This window comes from Primulina huaijiensis, chromosome 3 (assembly GCF_012295235.1).
Source record: "Primulina huaijiensis isolate GDHJ02 chromosome 3, ASM1229523v2, whole genome shotgun sequence".
NCBI classification, from domain to species: domain Eukaryota; kingdom Viridiplantae; phylum Streptophyta; class Magnoliopsida; order Lamiales; family Gesneriaceae; genus Primulina; species Primulina huaijiensis.
This window is the reverse complement of record NC_133308.1, coordinates 27119328-27143414: the sequence shown is the minus strand read 5'-3', so window position 1 is coordinate 27143414 and position 24087 is coordinate 27119328. Positions and strand designations below refer to the sequence as shown.

The window sequence follows — 24087 nt, the reverse complement described above, 5'->3', positions numbered from 1 at the left end:
ATTACATATGTTTTGAAATCCTAGGGCATTTCAAGGAAAAGAACACTTAAGAAGCGAATATCGAATATAAAAAAACTGTGTGAAAACACAGTAAGCTACTAAATTTTAAAAGCTCAAGAACCAATCTTCAATTGTCAGCGTAGACATTGAATAAAGCAACAGAACATATATATAAAAAAATAATTAAAAAGGGATCTTTAGGAATCGTGATTATGGCCTTCCTCTGCAGCAGCTTCAAATGTCTCGCCTTCAACAAGATCTGGAACCTCATCCCCATCATCTTCTGGTGCTCCAGTGGCAGAAGTGGGAGCTTGTTTCTGAAACTGTTCTGCTAGTTTCTTCAAATTCTCCAAGTTATCTGGACCTGAGGGTATGAAAATTAATTTTCTGAGTAAAATCCTTGGAGCTGGCCGAATAAATCAAATATGTCGAGAATATGGATATACAAAACTTACCTAATTGGTGAATGATTTGAGGAAGAATGTCTTCCAAATCTGGAAAAATACAAGAAACAACATTTTAAACTTCAGTGATGAACATCAGCACAACGGGATAGCAATCAAGTAAAAAAGCTTCCCTCAAAACTATTACCAGATACAGCCGTACAGGAAAAGAGGCCAGTACTAGCCTACTAGGTGCTCAAAAACAAAAGAGACAAGTATACTATGGCCATTTTTTAACAGGGGGCAACCACTATTATCCTAATTAATAATAGATCACGCACATGCACATAAAGAAAATATGACAGTATCTTAGAGTAAGAACAAATTAAACTAAAGGAATAATTGAACACCATAGGAAGAAATTTTTTTGGATATAACAGCTACTTGTGCACCGTTTTGTTCAAAGGATGAGATGATGAAGGATTTATAATATTTGCATAATAAATCATCCATATATATGGATGACATATTTTATATCTCTAATCATTTATAGAACTTGAGCCCAACATTGGATGAAACAAGGTTGCATAATAAATCAATGTCTTATCTTTCGCACCAAACGGTGGAGAATAATTTGAATCAAGAAAAGAAACATACTCTTGGTCTGGGGAGTTCCACTCACAACCCAAGTGTTCGCAGCAACAGAAGCTTGGACTGAAAAGAAAAGAAAAGAAAACAAAACAATCAATGGCAATAAAAAAGGTGAAAAAAGTGTGTGGAACAAAATGGAAATTCCAGTAACATATATAGTACCTTTTGGGTTAAGGAACTGGATAACTACACCCTCCTTGAAAATATTGACTTCTTCAATTCCAGGTATGGCATTCACCCCTATTCTTTTCAAGGTGCTTTGTAGCCTTTTGTCATCTGTTGTGGTTGTCTTGTGAATAGCCTTCTTCTTCCTGCGTTTGAGGGTAACTATTTGATAACACTATACAGAGAAGCATATGAAAGTAACACAAATTCAACTTTTAACTTCATGTTACACTGAAAACAAAAATATCAGATTTACTCATTGCAGCATAAAAATATCTCAAACAACAAAAGGACAATACCTTCTCACAGTACCCTTCCCACCGGTCCGAACGGAACCAGCCATTTTCATTAGTTTCTCCACATTCATCTGATTTCAAATGCAAAAGAAAACTGGAGCTATATCAAGACTTTTAAATGTTTCTACCCCTAATGTCATAGATATGCAAAAAACACAAGGCAAAACAGTATTCCACAAGATTCTAACATCCACAATCACTTAAAACTTTCCCTTTAATGCTATCTAACCAAAGAAAAGCGTGACCATTTTGATTTTCTGTACATACACCAGGGGCCAGATTTAGCTTAGACCTGCTCCAGTAAATCTTGGAAAAAAATAGCAATATACGTGGCACTTTAACTAAGCAAAACTAAAAATTAAATCCAAGTTCCCTATACTTCAGCTTAAGAAGCTGCTTTCCGTGAACATTAAATCAATTAAAGAGAACACGGAATAACTAAAAAAACCCAAAAAACGAATCCTTGAAGAACAAGTACACAAAAGTACAGATTCAAGGGTGCAAAATTCAATAAAACGCTGTGTCCGCACAAAATCAAGCATCGAGGACAGATTAATACCGAAACAACAATCATCCCACGAACACACACCGAACACGTTATCCCAATAAAAATTTCAGCAAAAGAAGCTAAAAAACCAGCAAAAAAAAAAGAAAAACAGAATCACGTCCAGAACTCACTTTCCGAACTGAATGGAAAAGAAAAAGAAAAGAAAGAGAAAATAGTGTTTTAAGAATTACCTTCGCGAGCTGTGAGAACTGGAGTTTTCGAGAATGAAGTACAGAGGAGGAGAGTGGGGACAGGAGGTAGTGGATAAAAAATTGCAAAACCCTAAATTGAAAAGGGAAGAAGAATAGCAGGCCAATGCGGGAATTCAACACGTGCATTGGGGTTAGGGCAGTAAATTCACAACTTTCTTCAATTTCATCCCGCATCCCTATCATTTTCGATTTTCTACGATTAATCCTCGTGTTGAATTTTTTATTTTTTTAAAAAAAATGTTTTAGTAAGACACTCCAATCTAAAAATAGAAATTTTTAGAATAGATTATTAAGAATAATGCTAATGTTATAACCAAAATATCGTTATCGTTTACAACAATTAAATAGTAATATTTTTTTTATTATATCGTGAGATTTTGCATTGAATTTATCATGAGACGTTGATAAATGAAATTTTTGTATTGAATTTTTTGTTTTGTAAAAATTGTTGTACAAATTTGGTTGTACACGTAGCATTACTCGATTATTAATGCTTTCAAGTGAAAAAAGAATAGATGATCTATTGTTTCATAATTTATAAATCAATAACTTCATATACAAGTAATTACAGTTTTAGACATAAAATACAAGCACGTCCAGTCCAGAAATGGAACAAAACAATCCAAGACAAATATCAACAAATCTCGGTTTGGATTGATTTTTCTCAACCAAAATTTTGATCAATTGCTAAAATAAACCAAACTAAATGTTTTATTATTATTATTATTAAGTTTAGATATGAAAAATCCAAACCAAATAGATTATGTAATATCTAAAAATATGATTAGGAATTTTATCAATTCCGGGGTTAATTCGAATAATCAAGGGAATTTATGATTTCTTTGGTGATATTAAAAATCATTAATAATGAAAAAAATATATGCAGGATTATAGTTAATTTTTTATTTTTAATTAAGGGACTTTTATTATTATTATTATTATTTTTTAAAAAAGGTAAGAATAGGAAAAGAAAAGTGGAGAAAATCCAACCCCAAAAAGCTGCAATTTTGAACAAGGAAGAACAAATCATTATAACTAGATGTTTACTATGCAAAACACGAATTTGAATGTGAAAAACAGAAATCGAACTTCTAAATTATCAAGCGAAGTGAATCTTAATTTGAATATCAGTTATATTCTCCTTGATTTAATGCAACTAAAATGAAAACATTTATTCAAATGATATGAAAACGAGGTTAAACCACTAATAATTGAAATATATAAACATTAAAAACATGAACACTGATGTTGAAGAGGAAAACTGTCTAGAATTTGCTGAGTTGTGATAGATTGAGTACTCTGTCTTCTTCTTATACTTCCTATTGCTTTTGATTCAAACTCCTATCCCACATTTCCTCGAGTTTTCCCATGCTGTACATGATTTAGTAGGTCCCAAGAATTTATTGGTGAAAAAGACAGTGATGGACAAAGTTTATATTTTAGCTTACTTAGCCTTTCCCTTCTCAACTTTGGGTTCAGGTTTGCTGAAACAGAAGTGTTATTAGTAAAGAGACTGATGTATGATTAATATTGGAAACCTGAATTTTCTAAGGAATTGTTCGTTGAAACCAAAATTGCTATTCAAAGCAATACAAACATCATTTTAATCAGCAATTATGAATCATTATAAAATCTCGAGATAGAGGAAGTAGCTTAAGCTTGTCCACTACTAAAATTTGACCATTTACGGAACAAGAAAATACGGCTAAAGGTACTTGATATAAACTTACATGTCTCCTCGACTGCCTCAGAATGGTGCACGAAAACCTGGGGAGTGGGTGTATGTTCTTCGGATAAACCAGTATCGTACTTTGTTTCGTACGGCCCTCCACTGATTTCTATAAATTCTATGGAGGGACGAGAATCTGTCGTCGACTTCTACAACACTTCATCTTGTGCTTATCTTAGGATTGGTTATAAAAAAAGAAAACACTTTCTTTACGCTTGAGAAGGATAGGGGCCCTCTTGCAGTGCAAGGATTGAAGTCCAAAACATTAATGATTTCTGGGCAATTACTTCAGCTCTCTTGTGTGAGTTGTTTGTCTTATGTAGCGACAAAAATGTTTCGATCTGAAGTCCAAAACAGCGTAACCAACCCCGTCCCAATTTTCAGTGCGAGGCCCAATAATTAAATCATATTCCGGTGAGATGTTTGGGAGGTTTTGTGTCGAGAGATATAGGTAAGTCAACAAAAGTAGATTTATATAAAACATTAGGCCCCTTCATTCTGCCAATAATGGAAGTGTGTGGCTGCACATTTCCCTCTCAAGAAAAATAAGAGAATAGCGGAATAGGTGACAAATTAGAAAGAAAACGACAGTGAAAATAGAAAGTGATAAGACTCTTATTATTGAAACATCAGTATGATCATGTAGCTTTAAACACAAAAGTTCCCGGATTTCAAGTCAAGAACAAACCAATTGAAATCCTCTCGAGTCTGTAGTTTGATGTAATTATAATGTCAGATGAGGTTTCGCCAGGACCATGTAAGAAGAGAGAGACATTTCAAGAAACACAAATGATAGGAACTTAAAAGAAATTTTATAGAGTTCCAATGCACTAAATACGTAACTGGCTAAATTTGTCTCGGCAGGAACATACTTCTAGTTATTTACTGGCAATGTACATCATTTCATTATTATCATGAATCCTCGAAACAGCTATTCCCATTACAAAAGGAAATCAAAATTTAGGAAAGCATATAATCAGGGCAGAAAAATCAATTATAAGGGCAAGTGAGACCAGAAAAGTTGGTCCATATTGGATGATGACTTGTAAAAAATCACCACTATGAAACTTGCCTACCTAGCAATTTCAAAGAATTTCACTTTGTACCATAAAGAAACTTCCATAATGTGTCACTTAAAGCGAAAACCATGTCAAACATTTTAGTCTTCCCCGAAGAGTAATCAAAATAAATAAATAATCTTCATCTAAGAAACTGAAGCTAGGTTTAGTAGTTCAAAAGTACAAATAGATAATGGGGATATATCGTCATATTGCCAATCAAATGACAGTTAAAGACCAATTAAACAACATCAATTCTATAAGAAATTGTTTTTAGGCCATAAAGCCGAAAAAGAGAACCCAAACCCAAAAATTAACATTCTACATATAGTCTCTCTTAATCTTACAAGTAAATCAAGAATTTCTTAAGGAGCCGCTGTGAGATATAACTTGCCTAACCCTTTAACACCAAAAATCAGTACGACCTACTCTAAATAGCTTTCTTTCACACATTAGTAATCTAATAATGTATTTTAATAGAGAAACTATAACGAGAGCATCAACCATAATCTGATGGTAGTCCTTCTCTAGATCAGTTATTGGACATTACAATTTAATACTTAAAATTATTCCCTGATCATCACTAGGTATATAACCAATCAAACACCTCTAGAGATAAACACATAACAAAACTTCACAAACAACAAGTATTTCGAAATTTCAATTACTTCATAACCAAATGAAATACGTGATCTTACAAAATAGTAAAATATGACTATTTTAAAAAAGTTACATCAATCTTTAGAATTAATCATTGGCAAAAATACTAGGAAACACCAGTATGGCTTTTAAATTCAGCTCGACTGTTTAAATCCACAATGCCATCCACTTCCAAGAATCGACTCAGATGCTTATCATCCAAATGTTGCTGTCAAATGTGCAAAGAAAAAAAAAACAATCAATACTTTCTCACCAGAATTCACAAAAGAAATAAAATTTTAATCCAAAATCCAATTAAAAAAAATTATCATACAACTAAGCATTCTCTGTACTTCTCCCACTCCGAAACACACTCTTCTTTATCCCATAAACCTTTCAAGAACTTCTCTGAATACCACCTACACAAAGTCAAAATAGATACTAACTGGTTAGGGTTGCAAGAAATTTTCAACCCAGAAAGAAAACAAGAAAAAGATTACTTGTTGAAACAACTGTGATAAGCAGTCCTAAGATGAGCACAAGGCGAAGTTGAGGAAGTCGACGACCGATTTTTGTCCCTCCTTAGAATTCCCATCTCTGAAGATCAATAAGATTCAATTATACAGCTGAACTGTTGGATTTCACTCCCCTTAATTGCTCCAAAACACTGCTGAGTTGATTTCTTGGCAATTACTTCACGTGAGTCCCCGTTACTTTAATTACGAGTAATTATCATACAATAAAGTAAATAGATTGAATCAGCAGCAGAAAAATGGTTCAAATCCTAGCCTGAAAGTGACTGAATCTAGTAATAATCTGGACTTGGTTAAACAAATTTTAAAGTTTCAAATATTTGCAACATCATCAACAACTATTGAATGTTCAAAATATCCAACAATATAGAACGGTAGCACCAACTAATTCGACAATAATTTTCTTTCCGGAAATACGCTCCAACTTTCCAATACTTTCTACGTCCCATAATATTTCACTTCCCAAAATACTCAACTATTTGGTTATTCTCCAACATTTAAAATGATACATTTTATTTGATGAATTCCAACTCCATATTCCTCACATTAATCCAAATAATCATCGCATTATATCATTCTCGAAATATCCACTACACTAACTCAACAATAATTCAAAAGTTCGTGAAATAATACCTCAATAGCTTTCAATCTCCGAACCTACAACAAATACCCAATTAATACGTCAATATACTGCGATGAAAACGATGAAATTAAATTAATTTCGAAGGGACGATTTATTGAATCCAGGTAGCCCGCATTGTCGAACAAAACCGAGCTTAAATTACCTCAATAATCAAGGCTATAATAAGCTGGTCGGAACAGCACAGCAGTAGACGCCGGAAAAGAAGCTGGACGCAGCTGAAACGAACTGGACAAGGCTGGGCTTCAGGTTAACACGCTGGAATCGAGCTAAAAATTCTCAAGAACGAAACAGAATCAAGCTAGGACTGGAAAAAGGTGGACGCGCACGGAGATGGAGCAGAACGCGGCGGAAAAACAGCTGAACGTGTGGAAAGTTTTCAGGCTTTGCTCCAATAAAATCTAAGCTTCGAAATCAATCTATACGAACACAAATAACTGGAAAAGAAAGCGAAAATCGCGGGAAGAAACAAGAACAGCGCGCAGCTTGCTCACGAACAGAGGATTCGATCTCAACAAAATACGGCTCGGTTTCTTCGATTCATCCACTAAAGGAGTCGTCCAATCCTCGGCCGCAACCCACGGTGGTCGCCGGTACGATTCCGGTGACTGCGCGATCGGATTCTGGTGAGGAAAGAAGGGTGACGGCCGACGGGTTGCGTCTAGGGTATGGGATTGGGGCTTTTTCTTACTAAAAATTATTGTAGGTGTTTTAATATTCAAATATATATATTTAACATATTTTTAAAATTTATTTGATATAAATAATTATTTTAGTTTAATTTTTTAATAGTTTGAAGTTTAAATATTTTTTAAAACTTTAACAATTTATTTTATTTTTAATTTGAATATCAATAAAATGTTTATGGTCAAGTTCAAATTTTAAACCTTGAATTCTACTTAAAAAAATGGAAAATTGTTTTGAGTATAGAACCACATCATCGCTATAACCAAATAATATGAATAAAAACCAACAAAAATAATGACTAAAACATAATTTTGATAAATAACAGAACAAAAAAACAAACATGACAACTTAAAAAACTAAATTACTAGATTATATCACCACCCTACAGTATGTAATAAAAATTTGCGGATTTTACTTTTCATGGAGGATGAGATCCACTGTCTAGTAGAGATCTCGAAAGGAAATGCTGAATCATAAATTATCATATTACAGAAAATTTAGGGTGGCAAAATATTCGATATCAGAACTCGAGTCTCAGATGCATCTACGACTGTAGGGTAGTCGACTCGAAGAAAATAAGAGGGAGACCAGAACTTCATGACATGTAATCATCAAACATGTCTCGATTGATTTTGAAATTTATACTCAATATAGCACGAGATGATTGCCAAGAGTCCTTAAAACAGATCAAACTGTAGAAAGACAACCTATCCGATTCAAGGGTTTTGACAGGTGTAAAAGGCTGTTCTATTTTCACGGAAAGAAGATCAAAACCACTTCTTTCTGTATCGGTAGATTCACAAAATTGGAAACGGTAAAGAAGAACAGAGAAAATGTGACTAGGCATATGCCTGAAGAAGAGTAGAAACGTTGTTAAACTTCGAGCCTGATGCTAACGTTCAGGAGACATAGAAGTAGGACTGTATGTCAGTTTGAGTGGGAACTAGAAAATATTGGGGTCACGCGTTGAGGTATTGGCTGAATGATCAGTATTTCTCTCCTAAACAAACCAAATCCAAAATGGTGGAATAAGTTCTTACCAAGCAATACATGAAAATAAACACTGTCCCAAATCAGCAGTAATGCAAGACAATTAAAACTTCAGTTTACAAAATAAATCCCAAGTCAGTCATAATTCATGAAAATTTGCTGGAGATAGTCACCCTCCAGCTGCTCAAACAGGTTGACTCCACCAACAGAAATGGAGCGAATCCACATAAAATAACATATTTTTAAAAAAAAATTTCCAACCGCTCATGGTTGCAAAATGAGAAATGCGAAGGCAAAGTCCAAATGCAAAAACCATTCAAGTTTTTGAAGCCAAGATGTGCTTGCAAAAAATGTCTCTGCTCAGCAGAAGTTCCAATAACTTTTCGAGTAGATGTGATCGAACCTCATCACATAATAACCAGATTCATTACTGATTGTCATCATATTCACCTGTTTCCATGTCCTGATAGTAAAGGCCCCCATCGTGCAGTTGTCTATAAGAGGTGTCCAATCCACACGTAGCATTAGATCCATGGTAATAATTATCATTTTCCTACGTTTCAAGGTTAAAGTATAAGCAATAAAGCAAAAACACAATGGAATGTGAAAAATAGAGGAATACTGAGTGGAGTTCTACAATTCGAAAAACCAAGTTACTGCTCTCACCATCTGAACCACATTAAGAAAACTGTCTGCCATGTTCGATTCCTCAGGCGGCACATGTGGTTGACTTAAGAAGTCTGAGGCATATGGGGCATTAGATTCATGGTAATAATTACCATTTTCCTGTATTTCAAGGTTAATTTATAAATGTTAAAGTAAAAACATAAAATGAATTATAAAATGCAGGGATGCATCCATGGGAATTCCGTTTAAAATTTGAAAAATCAAATTAATGGTCTCACCAGCTGAGCCATATTTAAAAAGCCTTCGATCTCAGATTCTTCAGGAAGCAATGGTAGTTGACCCATGCAAGAAGCATAATGGGCTGCATAAGATAAATTGCCTCCTTCCATTTTCTCATTAAAGTAGGATCCCACTCTGTCACACATTTGAAATTGTTCGGTTCCAGTTCCACCAACTGCAGAGAAATTCAAAGGAGCTACAAGACCATCTTTTTGCATCACCCGCGAGAAATCAATTCCACATTCATTCATCTGTGTCTGATATGCTTGGACATCGGTGCTAGTGTTTGTATCATTCCCATCAAAACCAGGTACGACAATATTCTTTCCCTTGCCAATGAGATCAGCCTGCTAAGCACAATATACTTCAGCACATCTTCAAAAATAAATACAATAAAATTGGATGGAATTCACTTTCATTTAAAAGTATGGAGATCTTATCTTAATATTTCAAGTTTTGGCAACTGCAGACTGAAAATTAGTTTGCCATAAGGAACATTAAACGGTCAAATATTAGAAACAAAAAAGAACAAAAGTATAAGCCGATGAAATAGCATTTCTATACGTTAACAAGGGAATAAGCATAAACAAACACATTTAACGAATAATAATAATAATAATAGTAATACAAATAAAGAAGAAACTCTCTTTCCCATAACTTTTGATTATTAGCGGTTACAAACTCAGAAATTTAAGTTACTGACAAATCTCAATAGAAGAGTGTCGCTGATAAACACCACCAGAATCTTCGAGATGTTGGTAGGACCTTCATGATTCATATGCAATTTTGGAAATACCTCAAAGCTGATGCAGTTAGGTGTGTACAAATTCTGATAAATTGAATGTCATCATCTGTACCAAGTCACAGGATATTCTTTTTCCGTATTCACATCCTCATCGCCCAATTTTGAATAATTCCAGTCTTATGATATATCTGATTTGTTCAAGCTATGACCCATCAAGTATTTGTTCGATATTCTTGTAAGCTAAAGTGATCTCAAAAGTGATGTAGATGTAGTGAATTTTTGTGATGTTACCGTTCTAATTTGGCTTATATATCACCGTTCCAGTATTCTTCCTATTTCGTTCAAATGAAGAGCGACTCTCTCCATTTTGTACCTCAGCCTACCAATCCACCTGCATAATGATGTATTTATTTCTATTATAGGCAGTCGAAGACTCCCACGAAGCATTTGTCCCTAGTAGATACCTCAATGCTATAGTAAGGGTAACAGCAATAAAAAAGCTCACACTTGATCCAATTTTGTTTCTTATACTCGACTTTCTCCAAATATCACCTAGTTCACCCTTCTTTTATATTATTTCATTCCTAGATTCAATCAACAAGTGCGCATCATGAGTAGAAGACTATGAAGAAAGAAAAGACTATCCTAGGTGACTGGATGTTCAATATCAAATACAAGCCTGAGTACATTTCTGTTGCAAAATGGTTCACATAAACACATTATGTACCATTTATTTTGAAATGTTCACCCAAATGGCCCATATGAACTCTACTCGAATCATGTACTTTTCGCTGTGATTCAAAAGTGGCTTAACCTTCAATAAATGTATAATGTCTTCTCGTACAGAAATTTGTCTTAATAGACATTTAGGAGAAAACTTGGATGTGTAGACTTCAGAAATAATGCAATATTTCAACTTGATATATTTTCCGCATTCTTGGTTTGAAAAATTCAGCATATTGATGGCATATATCAGATTTCAACAGTGCCATTCGGATTGATCAATCTTTTTCGACGCTGCTAGTTCATTACATGCGGTGATACAAACAACTTATGCAGATAGTATTCGATAGCATGTAGTGACATCAAAGTTAAAAACTATCTAAAACAACATTTTATGACAAAAAAATAAGACTAGATACTTTCTTGACGGTGATAATTAAAACTTGTTAACTGTATTCAGAAGGTTATGTTCTGATTGTACCTTTTACTGGAACCAGAACCGTCGATTTTAAATTGTGGTAATGATTACAAGAATCTATTTTCAGCGTATTACTGTTGGTTTGGCAAACTAATCTAGTTTCTTAGTACATGCCTTAACTGGCTAAAGAAACAAATACTATTTATTTTGGCTCATAACAAAATTTAGCATAAATGAACAAATATCTTAACCACGATTGCTTCAAAATTGAAACTTAGCTCGTTTTGGTTTATACTTGGGGAAAACCAAAAATTAAATATATTTTAATAAAAAAACATATGATGCTTGTCACAGCACTACTCAAATATTACCACACTAAAGCAGACCAGATAAAAACATGAACACAAGGACACCAAGCAATAGCTGGCAGTCCTAATCAAATTATTTAAGAATGCTTTTTTCTAGTATTTGAAAAAGGGAAGCACGTGAGGGAAAACTGATGATTGACTGCATGATTACTACAGAAATTAAAAGTTTACTGGCTCACAGCATTTACGTGGCTAGCCAATCAAAATTGGGCATGTATGAACACAACCAAAAATAATGATACAAAAATAAACAACAAATTTGAAAGTCCAAAACGAGTAAAGATGCCATAGTCATTTAGTTGATAGCATTCACATGACTATATCATGTGCAAAGACGTTGCAACTATTTCATAGATCATATTTTAATCTTTCTAAATGATACAAGAAGGCCACGTCCACCACTTCCTGCATGGCCGAGATGGGACAGGATGAGGAAATAAAGGGAAAAAGAATCAGAATATACCGAAACACGACAAAACAATCAAATCCATATTCAACTAAAAGGATATGATGGGATCAAAACAACATATTAAACTCAATAGAAAATATACATACCTCAAGATTTCCATTGTCATTCAAAGGCAACATGGTGTTGTTCACATTGCAATCCAAAAACCAGCCTAACAAACGCTCCATTTCAGCATCTGGTTCATCCACAAGCACCTGGCTGGTAGAAGGACCCATTGGGAATAGCGGACAATATGCAGAAATACTCCCAGGATCATTTATGCCTGGTCCAACTGAAGGGCTTTGCTTTTCAGGCAAAACTAAAGCAAAAGTTGGACCATTACATTGAGAAGATATGATATGATTTTGAGCAATATCGATATCATCACTAGCCCAATCTGCCTCATCAAATAGGGCTCCCACAAATGAACCATTTCTTGGACCCAAACCGTTCTTCTTAAAGACTTTACAAAGAACATAATTGTCCTGCAAAATTGGCAAACCATAAATAGGAAATCTATAACCTTCATATCAAACATATATTAAACGGGATGAGTGCCTACAACTATCTAAGCAATTGCACATACTTCTAGCTGGCCAAAGAGGACCAGAAAATGCTGATTAATACCTTTGATTAGCCCAATAACTTAACATAATTGAAGCGTTCATAGTTTCACGTAGTTTATGATAATCACAACTTCGTGCTACAACAACAAACATGCTTGCAACATCGAAGAATAGAAAAAGCAACTGCAGTCGAGAAACAGCATGAATGCAAGTCATCGAGTTTCAAATAAACCAAGGCCTTATCGTGCATCAAAACAATCATTTGATTTCCAGTGATGCTTAGGATCTCGCAAAAATTAATATTTTAATCAGAAAATGATCTATTACTTGTATTGATACTCGACTTCGTTGGATTTATCTGATGATTTGAAAAATATGCAGTTGAAAAATTATTCAAAGCCCATGATATGGTCGAAAAAGAGTTTCAAACCAAAATAAGGATTCTTCGAACTAATGACGGAACTTGATGCTTTAACGAATATTTGGGGAAATTTTTTTAAAGAAAAAGACAGTGAACATCAATCCACTTATCATTTTACTCTTCAACAAAATGGACTTCCGGGAAGAAAAATCTGGCATCTGTTTTAGTTCATAACAAGTCACTTGCGCTCTAACCTTGATCATAAGCTGAAAAATGCATATTATCGGCCATGCTCCTAATTAAACATCATTAGTACTGACATCATCTTTGGGAATATTAACATCTCTTTAAACAACATGATTTTTAGGGGCAGATAGAAATTGTGAAGATCAATTTTGCAAACATCAATACTTATGCCCTAAATTCAACCTAAATTCTAGAGCAAACCAAGAAACACGAGTTTTAGATAACGCAAATGAAGAAAAACCCAGGCTAACCAATGCCAAGTGTAGATGATTTACGGACAGGAGGAGATAGCAATAAAACCAAATAATCCTAATCCTCCATTTGATTACCATGCCTTTAGTAGGAAACAATTTTGTCAAAAGAGTAAGGTTCATAAAACTATCCTCATACAAGTTCAACCATCACTTCTGGATTTGGGTCATTTGGACACTCAAAACTTCTCAATTTTCATGTTTTTCCCCTGCTCTAAATGTATTACTTCCTGTTGACACTTAACCTTGATATACCTATAGCCCATTAGGAAAACTGTTCGACCGTGTATGTTAAACATCCTATTGCCACATGCTTGTAATACCAAAGGCTTTCCAACAATCACAGGGCTCTCATCTCAAAATATTAATCACCTGTTTGTACCAAGAAACATTCAGAAGCTCTATATCACCCAGATTAGAAGTGAAAGTTCTAGAGAGATAAATCCATTTTGGAGAAACGATATTTGGGAGGTTGTTGACCAGCTGGGAAAAAAATTATAGGTTGTACATGAGTATCTACAGTTAAATACAAGGCTGAAAATAGTGTCGAGAGGTACAAAGTGAGACGCATAGCAAATGGATTTACGGACACAAGGAATCTATTATCACGAAACTTTTGCATCAGTTGCAAAATAGACTCATTCTAAGCTCTTATCTCTCTAGCTTTACACTTTGATTTGCCTTTACACCAATTAGATGTGAAGAATGACTTCGTAAATGGAGACTCAGAAGAACTGTTCATGGAGTCACCACCATGTTTTGAGGAGAAATTTGGCACATGCAAAGTATGTTGCTTAAAGAAATCTTTATGTACTTCAGCAATCTCCCAGAGCTTAATTTGAGCGATTTAGGAAGGTTTTTAGAAGCCAGGGGGTATTGTCAATCCCAAAAGGATCACACCAAGTTTTCAGACTCTCTAATGGAGAAACGATTATCATCGTGATTGTTTGTGGTGACGAAATCATCTCCAATAGTGATGATCGTGCTGAACTTACAAGATCGAAAGCAGTGCTTGTTAATGAATTCTGATCAAAGATCTAGGAGCATTGAAATACTTTTGTGGTATAGAACTTACATCATCCAGAGAGGATATATTTGTTTCGCAAAGGAAACATATCCTAAACCTTATGAAGGAAGGGGCATAACTGAGGCACCGGTGGATTCTAACGTGAAGCTCCATCCAGTCAAGCCTAAAGAGATATTTGCCCTTGTCACGCCCCGAGCCCGGGCCCGAGTCTGCGTGACTGCACAATGAGCCTCTATAGCAACTACTTTGTATTCGTCCTCACTTTACGAAAATGATGAACCCAAGTTGCTATAGAAGTCAATTGTAGCCTATTATAAACTCATTTTAAATCTTTAATTTTTAAGATGTGAGACAAGAGATATCACAATCACCCCTCCTTTAGAACGCGGCGTCCTCGTTGCGGCCTGACCACTCGATCAACCAGCGCCGAGAATCTAGAGGTGGCTCCCGTCATGTAGCACTTTGCCCTGCAGGTTCAAGAGGTGGCTCCCATGCACGTAGCACTTTGTCCCGCATAGCACTTATTTCTAGATGTTTCATGCCCGTGACCGGCTCTGATACCATTCTGTCACGCCCCGAGCTCGGGCCCGAGTTTGCGTGGCTGCACATTGGGCCCCTATAGCAATTACTTCGTATTCGTCCTCGCTTTACGAAAATGATTAACTCAAGTTGTTATAGAAGTCAGTTGTAGCCTATTATAAACTCATTTTAAATCTTTAATATTTAATATGTGAGACAAGAGGTATCATAGCCCTGATAGCTTTTGCAATGGCCAATTTAAGCACTCCCAAAGCCCAACACACTTAAATTTTAAGGTATTTGAAAAGAACTCTGGGAAAAAGGTTTACTATTCAAAAAACATGGGCAACTTCAAGTCGAAGTTCACATCAATGCAGATTGGGCTGGAAATGTCACTGATAGATCGACTTCTAGGTATTGTACATTTGTTAGGGGTAATTTGGTTAAGTGGGAAGCCATAAGCAACTTGATGTGGCTAGCAGAGTGGGACTGAGTTTTGAGATCCTGCTCTAGGTGTTTGTGAGGTAATGCAGATCAAGAGATTATTGAAAAAAATAGGAGTCTCTCATTCTATGACTATGAAAGTATTATCCGACAACTAAGCAACCATCTCCATCTCACACAATTCAGTTCTTCACGACAGAATGAAGCATGGAGATTGATAAGCACTTTATCAAGGAAAAACTGCATAATGGTATGCCATACTAAAGGACTATCATCAAGAGAACTCGAGTACTTGATCCAGAATATTCAAGCTGTACAAATCTGTATTTTTAGTAAAATTAATCAACTGTGATTAGCTTAAATTTAGCTTTCCTTTTATAGTCATTTTGTACATCTTTGAACACAAGGCATGTGAATTAATTTTATATTGCAACGAGAAATAAACAATCTTGATTTCTGCTTTCAACATTATTTTTACAATGACGTTGAACATAATTAAATTGCAAACCTTAAATATCTTAATCAGTAATTAGTTTGCCAGAATACCTGAGCGCCAGTTGCAGCCAATTCTTCATCAATGATCCTGTACTCATGAATAATCCAGTCAGTTCTTTTCCCAAACGGTGCCTGACCTAGGTGGAATACCAAGGTTTTCACAGTTCCAACAATTTTATCATTGTAAAAGACATTTCTGTCTTTTCCGGTAATTTTCCAATATCCATTGTCTGTAGCACGTTTCACTCGGAATCCACTCGCATACTTCTTCTCTATAGGGCAAAAGAAAAACCATTCCAGATCCTTACCTTTCAAACAAGCTTTATCTGCAGAACAAATAAACCATTATGGCTCTAAAAATTGTTGGCACGACAACAATGAGAATTGAGATTAAATAAAAATTAAAATGCTAAAATAAGTATTAAAAGTTGAAATGAAGGCAGCCAAACCTCAAGCCTCCACTTCTATATACAGTTTAAGGCCTAGGAAAAATAGGAATTAAATTGTAATTTTATATACAGTTTAAGGCCTAGGAAAAATAGGAATTAAATTGTAATTTTTAGGTTCTTGTTTTTAAATTTCTAGACTATTTAAGTTTATCCTTTGTAATTTAGGAATTCAATTGGAGGTTGAATGGCACCCGTTGGTGTGTTTCAGTTAAACTAGAGCTTGGACTACATCCACCATAGATTTTTATGTTAATATCAATGAAATAAAATAAATGACATAGTGCCAGCTCTATTAAAAATAATAAACAAAAGTATCAAAATTAACATGCATTTTCCTTAGCATGTTCTAGAAACAAGAAAACTGACAATCATTGAGCCTATAAATTCATCCCTAGAAAATTAAGAGAATCAAACACATTTGGTAGAGTATAATTTTTACTAGGATAAAAATGGACAAATATCGCAGAGTGAAGGGGAAAAAACAAAGCTGATACATTTACCTGGAAGATCCCACGGAGCGAAATTATGAATGTTGATCTCTGAAATAGCTTCAAAATGAAGCTTCTTTCCCATAACCTTCCTCTTGAGATAGTACATCACCAGCTCAACATCAGTGGGATGAAATCGAAAACCCGGGGGTAGGGTGAGGGACATCCTTGCCATTGAAAGACAGAAAAGAACACGCGGAATCCAACTTATTTAGACTTTCACAAAATAATTTATCCTGCACTCAACTTTTATCTAACATTTTCCACAGGAAAACACCCCTACAACAATAAAAAATAAAGAAGAAAATAAAAGATTAAAATGTAAATACATCGCAATTTCCTGGACGACAAACCTTCTACTAAACTACAAGAATTATAGTCAGGTCCAATGACAAACTAAGACATTGGTGGAGCACCAAAGCCAATCTTGGTTCTTGAAATAAAAAGTACTTTAGATTAACCATTGATGTTTCTTGTTGGGATCAAAAAGTATCTGGTGTGCAAAACAAGCATTACCATTTTCACTACACAAGTTTATAACGCAAAAGCACCAATAAAACCCTTCTCTTCAATTAAATAAAGACGCATCATATGACTTATGCATTCTAAAATAGATTTATGACCAAAAGGAATGAGTTTTATTTAAATGTTGACACGACATATAACGATATAGAGCAATCAAGATGCAACTTATGTGTACAAAAAACTTGGCAAACTAACAACAACAAATATTTAAAGAAGATACATGATAGCATTTTGAGGAACACCTACCACAAATTAAATAACACAAGCATAACAAATTCAATAATAAACAGATCACAAATTAAATGTTGCTTTGAAATGCTACATTTGGAACTCGGCAAAAAGGAAAAAAATCCAAACCTAATCGAAACATAGAAAGGCTATTGAAAGGTGACCGATTCAACAAGAAATCACGAGAAAACGAAACAAATTATTTTATAACACAAAAAAAAAAACAAACATCTAAGAAAGCTCTGCAGTCTACACAGAAACAAAGAGGGGAGATGGATAAAAAAAGGAATAATGTATAGAAATCTTACAAGCGAGCAAAGGAAATGAGAGTATAACTCTCGGTAGCGTGGGATTTATATAGAAGAGCATAGGAAAAGGGTTTAGAGAAAGCGAGTACCACAAGAAAAATTACGATGACTTCTGGGAGAAGCTTGGCTACTCATTGGTTGATTTATGTAATCATTACACTTTTTATACGGACGGAATCAAAATTATAAGTATTTGCGGATTTGGGTTCACTAGATTACATCAAATTAATGACCTGCATTATCTTTTAGCGCGTTAGCTATACGCGTCGCAATTGATTAACCAACTGGTTAGTGGTTAGCAACATAGCATATAAAAAGTACTTCTTTGGGGATAAAATTTCAAATTAATAATAACACCTACGTATAATTCTATAGCATAGCGTGTGCAAGATTTAAAAAAAAAATGTCGTGCTACAAAATCTACCTGGACATGGTCATTGTTTAGTACTCTACGCCATAGCAGCTACTTAACTCTTGTGAAAGATACAAACGTTCCATACATTTTGGAAGAGATGGAGTAGTAAATTTAGTAATACCCTTTTGAAATTTCCATTACAAGGAACCAAATCTCGATGACAAAAATTTCCTTTACCTGCAATTACATTCTCACGTCATTAAATGCAAAAATAGTGGCTTAAAGGAACTGCTAGAATGCGGATAAAAATAGAATAAAAGAGTATAAAGTAATATAGGTGCCTTAAAATAGAATTCTTAGTGTGCAAACCTACCACCTAAGAGGCCGCTCGGCCACCGTGATTTGCCTAGCTCCTCTACACACAGCCTGTGGCGACAGTGGAAAGTCCTTAAGGTGAGGGATTTCACCTTTTGGCCCAAGAATTCTTAGTGCGCAGTCTTAGTGTAGTAAATTTAAATTTTGGATGCCAATTCCAGCCATATTAGTTCGAAAATGCTGGCAAAATTTAGTAAAAACTACAGAGCCTAGGAAACATTGTTAAACATGAGATATCAAATTATAATCGTTCATTTACAAACATTATAAGATCACTGTAGTAAATGAACAAAATAAAACTGAAACAATATTATCTTACAAATCAATAGAAGACTTGAGATCCACCCTTGAATCTATGGTTAAATACACCAATACACTCTGAATTTGAGAACGAGTTACCGAAAATATTTACACCTAAAGAGCGAACTTTTAAGATAACAATCAAATACAAAATTTTGACAATGTGAATCATTAAAAAATATGGAGATGGAATTTAAAAAGTAAAATTTATGTATATTAATCATAACATTATTATCAGTTGCTCTCAGTATATCAAATGTGTCATAGTCAACCGCGTGAAATTTGGAGATTTCAGTGTCACACTCTGAAAATTCCACTAAACGTCCAGATTATGGAAGTGAGCATTTTTATTCATCAACCATAGCAACTAACATTTGTCAGCATAACGAAACCAATTCAACATATTCAATCCATAAAGTTCAAGCTAATTTAGTAGCCTCCAAAATTCTCAAACAATCTATTTCCAAGTTAGGTAAAAAATTATGAGAAACAACATCATAGGATGAAATAATATTCTAGCAAACTCGAAGATCATAAAAGATCCAATCAAAAAATTTAAAGTTCATTCAACTCCTAAGACAAAATAACTTGAAAGATTCTATATGATGATTACATTTCCCAAAGCCTAACAAAAATTAAACACTCACAACCGTATAGATGCCTTCTCAAACACTTTATATACTAAGTTAAAACTCAAATCAATGCAATAAATAAAATAAGACATAGAATATTTGATCAACAATGGGCTACCACCCCTAGAACACATCTAACGGGAAACTTTTGATAAATAATCGTCTATTTATATCAAATGATGTTGAGATCTGGAACTTAACATAAACAAGGACAACTTTCATTCTTGATTCTATAATGGAACAGGAGCATAGTTGGTATATCTCCCATTAAGTAATGGACATCCCAAACGATAATGCGTGCTCAACTCAACACTTAAAAAAAATCATTAGACCATGAAGGAACCAATTTATATCTCTTGGCGATACAAAGAGGGGCAACTGGCCATGTGAACCGGGAGCAGCAGACTGGTCCTATTCCAGCAATACACACAGTTAGCACAAGTCAACAAAATGGAATGTAGTCTGAAAATAAACAAAGTTAATTGAATAATAAAATGATCTTAAACGCAACCATATTTCAAATACTAATCCAAACAAGATCTAAAAACAAAAACATTCAAAACTTGAACAGATTGTTTTTAGTTTGAATTTTGAAATCACAGACACTATTCATAGGACTTAATTCCTTGCAGCTAAGGATATACCAAATTTCATTTGTGGACTCTCAAAATGAAGTTGCTTCAGACTGAATTAATGCTGGAAATGAGTACAGAATAAGTACCACATGCATAATTTAAGAGTCTAGCCAAATCTAATCCCCTTCTAAACCCTTGTTAGATTCAGAATATCCCTTTTAAGATGTTCTCTTATAATTTTCCATTAAATAATATGCAAAATTCTTCCAAAGGTGTGCTCATAATTAAAAGTAATTTAATACCACTAATTAACACCCATTATATTAGAAACAACAGAAAGTTTAAAATACAAGAAAATGAATTTGTAAAGTGTTTTTCATCAGATACGACTCCACATATCAGTTTTGCTGATGTGATCACAAAGTCTCGTTAGGACCTGTTGAGTTTGAGAATATCTTTGAACAATACCAGTTATCGAGAATGTCATTGAGAATTGTTGACTTCAATAATATCTTTTAAGCAGAATCATCGCTCTGTAATCACAAATCTTCAAGCATATCAATCTGCATATTGCATCTCCATGCCTGTCATGAACAAGAGATTACAAATTTCAATTGTGCTTGCTAGTCTATGTCCCATTTAAGCACCTCTAAGGGTAGTCATCGTGAAGTGTCCCCAATGCATCCCAGTAGATACTCATTGGGGAGAGGACAAAGGATAAACTGCCACAGATACCAAAATTTTAGAGAAGGGAAGCACAAAAACACAAAATAGTAAAATAAGAGCAAGGAGAAAAGGAACAAACATCTTAAACTAAGATGGAACTGTTCCTCCCATTTTGTATCTTTCCCAGGAAAGGAAACCAGAATCCTGAGCAAAGCAAATATTTCAAATTCTGAAATGTCTTCATGCTAACATCAACTAATGGCATATTCATTTATACTTTTCAGTTCGCTCATGCTACGAAGAAAGGGGAAGGATTTTTCCCAGTCATCCATCATCAAACAAATATAACGTAGTATACGTACATTCACATTAACACGTGCACAACAATAACTTGCGAACATTTCTAGAACAAATTCTAAGATATAATTGAAAGCATTTCCATCATGAAGTTTTAAGTGTTGATATATCATAGTTTCATACGTGGTATAAACGGCTAGAGCATGACACTTACCCTGAATCCCTGGTTATCTTCCACAAACTCCAATTCAGCCACAAAAAACCAGCGGGTTTCGCGCAAACACGGCTAACAAACTTATCGAGCTAGGGGCCAGGCTGTTATGCAGTGTATTCGGAACACGAAAATTTTGACCATAGTAAGCGGAAGATACATACAATTGCACAAATAGTTGGCAGCCTCGCTTCATGGTGCTTGTAGAAGAAGACAGAGTAAGAGAATTGGGTTAACGAACCGTTGGACCAATTAATCGAAAACGCCCGATATATCAGGATAGGGCTAGAAACGGTGCAGATTGGGAAATCGGAGCCCCTGAACGACGCCGTATGTTACGCTAATTTTAACAAGAATTTGTATTTAATTATTATTATTATTATTATGATAAAGTAATTTTTAATTTACAAAATTTCTATCGTGATTTAATTACGTTGTGTGAAAACAATAACAATAAAATCAATGTAATATTTGTTCTTTGATAAAATAATTATCTGATCTTATATTAAAAACCTAATTAAACTATGATAAATATTGTTCCATATCAAAATATTATTTTCACACACATTCTTTTTAATTTGAATGAACAAACGCCGAAATAAAGGTGAGAAAAAAATTTGTCATAACTCAATTATTTTATATTTAGTAATATTGTAAAATTTAAGCATGTAGAAATAGAAATATGGAGAGTAAAAATTCTCATCATTTATGAATTTGTCATCTTCAATATTTGCTTCCATATCTCAACAATATAATGTTTCATCATAATAAGCAATTTAAAATCGTAATAATGCTTTTAAAATTTTAAAATTAATATATTGTGTCAATAGTCAAAGAAAATTGCTTTTTTGTTTCTCTATATTTGCATATTTATGATTTTTATATTCTATATTATCAAATTTTAATTTTACTTTTAATTTAAAATCTTTGATATAATTTGAATATTTTAGTTCTTTTTTCCGACGTGACATTGATATGACATCAATGCAGCACTAGCATATGTAGTGTCACACTACCTCTCAAGTCTACATGAAAAACGACTAAAATTTTCAAAAATATGAAGTTACATAGCTAAAACTGAAATTTAATTATATAAAACCAAAACCGCAAAATGACAAAATTACAAGACCAAAATATAGTTTACCATGTAACTAAGCACACATTAATTTATAAAATTCATAAGAATATGGATATATATATATATATATATATCATAAAATTAAGTATTAAATATATAGCTGCTTACTAGAATTATTAACCAAGAAATCTTGTGTCTTCTTCTCATAATAATAACCATTTGAAGCAGAGGCATCAGCAGAGAAAATCATTGCGCCGTTTACCTCAAACCCATTACTTTCCAAAACCCTCAAAGCCTCAAAGAATGCATCCCCTTGAATCCCTCTTCCAAGCACTTCATAGCTAGGCAAAACCTTGTCTTTATCAAACATCTCTGTCCTATTCTTAAAAACTTCCAAGTACGCTTCTGGGGTCTTGATTTTATCGGTATAGAACTGATAGTTCACGTAATCAATGACATCCCCGTATCTTTTGTACAGCTCAATGTATGGCGAAACAGTGAGGTAAAATGGCGCCACAGTGGCCACCGTGATCACACTTTGATTCTTCAACAGAGTGATGAGTTCTCCTATGCAGTAGGCGAATGTTTCATTGCTGTGTTTCGGGAATCTTTCGTAATCTATGTCGATTCCGTCTAAATGGTAAGTGGTGATGAGGGACTTGAGGGATGAGAAGGCGTTTGAGATCCAGAGGTCTTTGTCTCGTGGGTTGTACCAGGAGAGGACTTTGGGCCCGAGGCTCCAGCCGGAGAGGCTGGCCATGGCTTTGACGTTGGGGTGGGCTCGCTTGGTGGCTGCCACCGCGTTCGGTGTGAGGGTGGAGGCCCAATAGGGTGAGAATACGCCGTTCTGTCGGTTTCCGAAGGCGTTGACATCGATGGCGAAGCTGAGCAAGAAGTGGAAATCTATGGCCGGCAAAATGGGGACGTTGCGGAATTTGACCGGGGCGCCGGTGGCTCCGATGTACTCCATCATCACCTTTCCATCTAGCAAAACCGCACATTAATCAGTCGAAGAATTTTTATTTTTTTATTTATTATAATCTTGTTTATCCATTATCTTCAAAGTTGGCAAATACAAGCACAATACTACATGTAGGACAATGCTTTAAAACTACAAATACATGGTCTAATGCATGCATAAGATATAGTTTAAACAATGAAGATGGCATATATATTTTGAAGTTGAAATTTGTAAGAGGAGAGGACTACAAAAATATACACAAAAACATGTGTGTGTGTTTTCAAACTTACCACCAAGTTGCTGGAAACTTAGACCAAAGGCGATGATGAAAAGCACATGGATTAGCTTATTCATATTCGTATAGTTTTGCCTTCTTCCCTTTTGGCAATTTTTTTTAAATATTCACTCATACAAGCTAGCATTAATAGAAAGCTCTTGAAAATTGGTTGTTATATCTTTATGTATAGGTTCGAACTAGTTGTTAAATTTCTTGATTAATTAATTTAGACGGCAGACAAAAAATTACAAAATTCTCGTTGAGATTGTCAGGACAAGTTTCTTGTGAATTGGTCAATATAATGGAGGCAAGCTT

At 34.5% G+C, this 24087-nt stretch overlaps 4 protein-coding genes across 16 annotated transcripts; all 4 read right to left on the bottom strand.

Annotated features, from left to right (window-relative positions):
* Positions 1–69: 69 nt before the first annotated feature.
* On the bottom strand, positions 70–2443 carry LOC140974237 (nascent polypeptide-associated complex subunit beta-like). Of its 2 annotated transcripts, none has more exons than XM_073437589.1 (6): positions 2234–2443; positions 1499–1566; positions 1197–1345; positions 1041–1097; positions 456–494; positions 70–364 (listed from the first exon to the last, which is right to left on the bottom strand). In XM_073437589.1, the coding sequence occupies exons 1-6, from the start codon at positions 2435–2437 to the stop codon at positions 198–200; spliced, it is 684 nt and encodes a 227-aa protein (XP_073293690.1). In that variant the 5' UTR covers positions 2438–2443; the 3' UTR covers positions 70–197. The 2 variants fall into 2 exon arrangements, with proteins under 2 accessions (XP_073293690.1, XP_073293691.1); XM_073437590.1 differs by lacking the exon at positions 2234–2443 and adding an exon at positions 2055–2162.
* Positions 2444–5633: 3190 nt separating this feature from the next.
* LOC140974236 (uncharacterized protein At4g33100) lies at positions 5634–7546 on the bottom strand. Of its 4 annotated transcripts, none has more exons than XM_073437585.1 (5): positions 6999–7546; positions 6847–6870; positions 6181–6393; positions 6015–6099; positions 5634–5909 (listed from the first exon to the last, which is right to left on the bottom strand). In XM_073437585.1, the coding sequence occupies exons 3-5, from the start codon at positions 6273–6275 to the stop codon at positions 5808–5810; spliced, it is 282 nt and encodes a 93-aa protein (XP_073293686.1). In that variant the 5' UTR covers positions 6276–6393; positions 6847–6870; positions 6999–7546; the 3' UTR covers positions 5634–5807. The 4 variants fall into 4 exon arrangements, with proteins under 4 accessions (XP_073293686.1, XP_073293688.1, XP_073293687.1 ...); XM_073437587.1 differs by having other exon boundaries at positions 6181–6277; XM_073437586.1 differs by lacking the exon at positions 6847–6870 and having other exon boundaries at positions 6181–6277.
* Positions 7547–8783: 1237 nt separating this feature from the next.
* On the bottom strand, positions 8784–21778 carry LOC140974235 (uncharacterized). Of its 9 annotated transcripts, none has more exons than XM_073437581.1 (8): positions 21456–21778; positions 20930–21004; positions 16997–20866; positions 16099–16373; positions 12246–12623; positions 9436–9783; positions 9197–9316; positions 8784–9083 (listed from the first exon to the last, which is right to left on the bottom strand). In XM_073437581.1, the coding sequence occupies exons 3-8, from the start codon at positions 17157–17159 to the stop codon at positions 8958–8960; spliced, it is 1410 nt and encodes a 469-aa protein (XP_073293682.1). In that variant the 5' UTR covers positions 17160–20866; positions 20930–21004; positions 21456–21778; the 3' UTR covers positions 8784–8957. The 9 variants fall into 9 exon arrangements, with proteins under 9 accessions (XP_073293682.1, XP_073293679.1, XP_073293678.1 ...); XM_073437578.1 differs by having other exon boundaries at positions 16997–17263; positions 18470–21004; positions 21460–21778; XM_073437577.1 differs by having other exon boundaries at positions 16997–18637; positions 18774–21004; positions 21460–21778.
* Positions 21779–22682: 904 nt separating this feature from the next.
* On the bottom strand, positions 22683–23867 carry LOC140972630 (chitinase 2-like). Its single transcript, XM_073435022.1, has 2 exons — positions 23786–23867; positions 22683–23518 (listed from the first exon to the last, which is right to left on the bottom strand). Exons 1-2 carry the CDS (start codon positions 23847–23849, stop codon positions 22683–22685), a joined length of 900 nt encoding a protein of 299 aa, XP_073291123.1. The 5' UTR covers positions 23850–23867.
* Between the last annotated feature and the right edge of the window lie 220 nt (positions 23868–24087).